General features: G+C 54.9%; 1 protein-coding gene across 1 annotated transcript; it reads right to left on the minus strand.

The window, feature by feature from the left end:
- Positions 1 to 454: 454 nt before the first annotated feature.
- Pou4f3 (POU class 4 homeobox 3) lies at positions 455 to 1,935 on the minus strand. Its single transcript, XM_020161085.2, has 2 exons — positions 1,705 to 1,935; positions 455 to 1,351 (listed from the first exon to the last, which is right to left on the minus strand). Exons 1-2 carry the CDS (start codon positions 1,855 to 1,857, stop codon positions 455 to 457), a joined length of 1,050 nt encoding a protein of 349 aa, XP_020016674.1. The 5' UTR covers positions 1,858 to 1,935.
- Positions 1,936 to 5,118: the final 3,183 nt, after the last annotated feature.

Genomic DNA, 5,118 nt, shown 5'->3' on the forward strand with positions numbered 1-5,118 from the left:
CGATATCCTAGACTTTATATTATTTACCACTTCCTTCCCATCCCTTCACCCCTGCCTAATTAGTGCTTTAACCCTAGCGTCAGGCGGTTGGGCCAATTCACTATCCTCCGCTTTAGGGCTCCTCCCCTGAGGTCGCACCGTCCACAGCGCAAGGGCGAGTTTCAGCACCACAGACAGCGCAAAGTCCCTCCAGGCCCGCCCTTGAATTTTTTCCAAGCGCCAAACTTTTTTGGGGGGGAGTGGGGGAGCGGGGTGGGGGTGGGGAATAGAAAGGAAAAAAGAGAGCAGGCCGGGAGACGTTTAGGCGGGAATAAAGGGGAAAGTCTGTGGCTTTGGGGTAGGGAGCCTGACCTGCCAGGAAACACCTTGGAGTTCCCCATTAACCGTCCCTCCCATCGGAAGGGGACGACGCGCACTAGGCTCTCCGGGCTCCCGACGCTGCACCCCGCCGCAGTCAGTGGACAGCCGAATACTTCATTCGTTTCTGTTTCTGTCTCTGGTTACAAAACCAGACCCTCACCACGTTCTTTTTAAGGTCCAGTTTCTCAGCAATGGCCGCGATCTTCTCGGATGAAGGACGTGGCTGGATGGCGAAATAGGCCTCTAGTGAGCGCTTTTCCGGCGCGGCGATGGACGTGCGTTTGCGCTTACGCTCACTGCCGTTGAAGAGCTCGGGCTTGCTGTTCTTCTCTCGGTAGGCAGCCTCGGCCTCCTCCAGCCAGGCCTGGAGCACCGGCTTGAGCGCGATCATGTTGTTGTGTGAGAGAGTGAGAGACTCGAACCTGCAGATAGTGCTCTGGCTGAGCGAGCCCACGCCGGGGATCTTGAGATTGGCTAGAGCCGCGCCCACGTCCGCCTGGGTAACCCCTAACTTGATGCGACGCTGCTTGAAGCGCTCGGCGAAGGCCTCCAGCTCGCGTGGGTCTGACTCCACGTCGCTGAGGCATGCTGGCATGGCGCTGTGAGGCGCCACGGCGTGCGGGTGACTCATGCCCATGGCTTGGTGCAAGTGGCCCATGGCGCCTAGGTGGTGTGGGTGGATCTGTGCGGGCATCACCGAGTGCTCCGGCGCGCCCAGGCCGCTCACGCTCAGCGTTGGAGAGATGTGCTCCAGAAGGTCGCCTTCAAGGCCTTGGTGCACGGCGTGGTGCGGGTGCGAGGTGAGCGCGGCCGGGTGAGAGATGGGCACGGTGGACGAAGTGGACGTGCAGGGCACGCTGCTCATGGTATGGTAGGTGGCGTCGGGCTTGAATGGATGGTTCTTGCCGTGGGAGACGATATCCACCGCCGCCAGAGCTTCGGCGCGTGCCAGCAGGCTCTCATCAAAGCTTCCAAATATATTACCCTGCAGCTGCAAGAGAGAAGGCACACAGCACGGTCAGTAGGGAATACTGTCAACTCCGGATTAAAACACATTTTCAAGCAACCGAGATGCCTCTCCTCAAAGCCCAGGTCATAAAAATTAATACGGAGGCAGCATCTCTGCTGGAACAGACGTGTGGATCAGAGACATGAATGAGAGAGAGAGAGAGAGAGAGAGAGAGAGAGAGAGAGAGAGAGAGAGAGAGAGCCCGGAGAGAGCGCGGGGGAGACAAGGAGAGAGGTTCAGACAGAGGCGATTGTTCTGGGCGACATGAAAAAAACATGAAGCCAGTGCCTGTCAAAAAATGTGCCTTAGAGCGGTAATTATGCTCCACTACGTACCTGCGGGGCTGGGAGACAGACTCGGCGCATGGCCTCAGAGCCGGAGTGCAGGCTGGAGAATTTGGGTTCTTGCAGCACCGGATGCATGCCGAAAGGCTGCTTGGCGTTCATGGCCATCATCTTCGCGCGTCTGGCAGGGAGGCAGGGGGACATGGAATCAGGCTCGTCTTGCTTGCTCTCCACGCTCCAAGTGAGCGCCGCTCAGCGCCCGCGCTCCCCTCGCCCTCTCGCTTGCTGCCTCCCCTCTCCCCCACCTGCTTCTTCACTCATCTTACAAGCAGCCTGCCAGGAAGGGCCCGAGCACGCGCAGGCGTGCACCCGCGCCCCAGACTCGCAGGGGCGGCCGGGGAGGCAAGGCGAGACTGCGGCTCGCTGCGCGCTTCTCCAAGCCTGCCGCGGCCGCCCCCTCCACAGCATTTATACCCGGCCTGGCCGGGCCACTTCCTGTCCGCCCCGCCCCGCGTGGCTCCAGCCTGCCAGACTTTACGGATTCTTTTGCTTCCTCCTGGACTTTTTCCTCCCAAAGTCCCAAACTTCCTCCTGGACTTTTCCTTCCCCAAAGTCACAAACCTTCCGTCCCGTCCCAACTCGAACTGCCTGGATGAAAGGACAACCTTGGGCTGAGTGGGAGGAGCGGGAAGCTGACCCTGTTCGGACCCTCTCCTCTCCTCCTCTCCCCGCCCCCTGCACTCCCCGTCGGCCTGGCTGCCGCCAAACTGCCCATTTCCAGGGCGCTCCTGGCCCCATGCCCGAGCGGTCCACCAGAGTCCAGCACCGCGGCGCAGCGAAAAGGCGCCTCCAAGAGCCTAGACCAGCCCAGGCAAAGGCTAGGGACTGCCAGAATGGGCCCCAGGTGACACTTCTCTACACCCTCAACCGCCCGCTTGTGTAGAGGCAGTGGCAGTAACTGTCTTCTCAGTCTGGGAGGCCTGTGGCTTCCTCCTCACCCTTGCCTTTTGTGCTTCATCTGAGGACAACTTGGCCCACTCCCCTTTTCCCAGACCTCCAGTTTAAGAAAGCTTGCTAGTAGTCTTTACAGGATTGACAGTCCAGGAAGACCCGCCGGGGCTTGGTGATCGGTCAGTGCACCTCAACCAGGCCACCAATGCTTGCAAGTCCCATTCCTGTAACAACCGCTACCATTTTTGTTACTAATTTGTGCTAGGCAATTAGCTTATGGGATCCTCACTCCAACCCTATACAAACGAAGGAAGGAAAGGTCATAGGGTTAAGGGATTAGTTCAAGGCCCCATAGTTGGGACCTGAGCCAGTCACTCACTTATTCAGTTATCCGTCCCACTGATAATTACCGACCGCCTGCTGTGTGCTAGGTGTTTGCGTCTTCGGATGCCCTTGACCACTTAGCCTCCTGGTCTTCTTCCGAAAGTTTCTGAATTGAGGGCCTCCGGGGTTAGCTCTGCCTCGCCTCCTGCCTTCCCTACCCTAGCTTTCCCTCTTCTTTCCCCTCTCCTTCCCCCCCTCCCCCAGCTAGTAAACATCGTGAATAATGGATGGGGAATCCTGGGACTGCGGCCGCAGGGAGCGCCGCACTGGGGTTGGGAGAGAAACCCCGCGTGCCCAGCTGGGTCCTCTGGCTGTTCCGCTGCCTCAGCCTAAGGAGCCTGTTTCGGGTTTTAGAGATGTCATCTTACCTGCAGGGTGTCCCAGAATCTTCGCACGGTGCAGGGCGGGTGGTGAAGGACCTGAATCTAAGGACTGCTGTTATGGCCTAAGAGGAAGACTGCCTAGATCTCGGGTCCCCTCTCCCCTCGGGACCCGCCAATACCTTCTCTTCTCATCCCACGGGGTCCTCTTCATCTAGGGAAATGAACTTGGCCCAGGTGAGGGAAACCAAGCGCAAGCCCTTCCAGCTAACTCTCTCCGAGCCTAGGTTTCCTCCGCTAGAAAATGGGAATTGCACTCCTGTCTGCTTTCTCAGGTTCTGGTGAAGATGCTTTGAGCAGAGTAGTAAAGTATGGAACACCAAACTAGTAAACTTCCTCACCACCCGCTGCGCCCCGCCCTCAGACTCAAGATGCACCTCTCTGTCTCTTGCTGTCTGGAAGGCCATGAGAGGGTCGTATCACCACCTCTGTGCTGCATTGTTCCGGTCTGTAAAATGGCAGTAATAATTTCTCCCCCACTGATATGATGAGTACACGATGATAAGCACTTGGCACCTTGCCTGGCACATTAGAATCATGGAATAAATGTTACTTCATCTCTTCTCCCTTAACCTGAAGAGAAAGCATTTGGGACTGGGAGTGACCTGGGACATCTCCCTAGAAAAAGGGTTCCTCTGTATTGCAAGCTGTGTTTCCTTCCTCTCCATTCTTGGGCATCTACCTTGTGTCAGACCATGGGCAGGGTGGAGGTGTGAATCAACACCATCCCTGCCTTCAAGGAGCCACTAGTCTAAAATTGACAGCAGGAATTTGACTGTAAATCTGGCCAGGCAGTAAAGGGAATGTAGAAAGTCATGGTGAGACTCAGAGCAGGGGTGGTGAGATCTTTGAAATGTAGAATGTACACCAGGAGGGTTAGTTTGGGGGCTGCTTCCTGACACTGGGTCAGTGTGGGTCAATGTTACTTTAAGTGGGCCTCAGTTTACCCACAAGAGAAGGGCTGAACTAGATGATTCCTAAGTATTTCCACCTTTAAGAATAGACATGGGCTAAGGGCATGGTTCATGTGGTAGAAAACTCGAGGACTGGGGTTGGAGTTCAAAACCCCAGGTCTGGGTAGACAGAGGCAGGAACCACTGCTCTGGTTAATTGAAGACACATTTTGAGCAAGTCAGGAGTTTCTGTCCAGGACTCCTGAACTCCACAGAAGTCAAATGCAACATTATTTTTATCATTCACTAGCACTTAGGACCACTCAATCTTGTTTTCTGACCAATGCTGAAAGTCCAAGGGGAAAAGGGTAATGAAAGTGAAAATACTGGATCTGTATCATGACTGGCCCCATGGTTCCCAAGTCCCACACTCACTCCACAATACCCTAGTGGTCTGTGAAGCAGAGTACTCAACAACTGGGAGAGAAAGGCCTATTCGAATCCATTCTTTCTTTGCTCTATCCCCTCAGGAGTCTGGAAGATGCTGACCAGGGTCAAGGTCAGGGTCAAGTCAGTGACAGAGCAAAATCAACTGACCTTTCCCCTTATGCCTCCAAAGCTAACTTTTTCCTCACCAGCTCCATCTCCAGCAACTTAGGCATTAGAATCATAAATTAGAAAACATCTTCCCTCCCAAAAGGTCTATTAGCAGCTGTATGCAGCCAGCAAAAAGCTGAATCCTATCATTAAGGACCAAGGATCAGCTTTCTTTAGTGTGTGGGTGCTGGACTGTTTGGAATATTTATTCTGTGTCATATTTTGAAATTAACATTTTACATAGTGTTATGGTCAACATA

Source organism: Castor canadensis, chromosome 6, assembly GCF_047511655.1.
Source record: "Castor canadensis chromosome 6, mCasCan1.hap1v2, whole genome shotgun sequence".
NCBI lineage: Eukaryota > Metazoa > Chordata > Mammalia > Rodentia > Castoridae > Castor > Castor canadensis.

Coding starts and splice junctions, on each gene's coding strand:
- Pou4f3 (XM_020161085.2), bottom strand. CDS start 1,857: ATGTCCCCCTGCCTCCCTGCCAGACGCGCGAAGATGATGGCCATGAAC. Junction 1,352..1,704: donor TCTGTCTCCCAGCCCCGCAG/GTACGTAGTGGA, acceptor TCTCTCTTGCAG/CTGCAGGGTAATATATTTGG.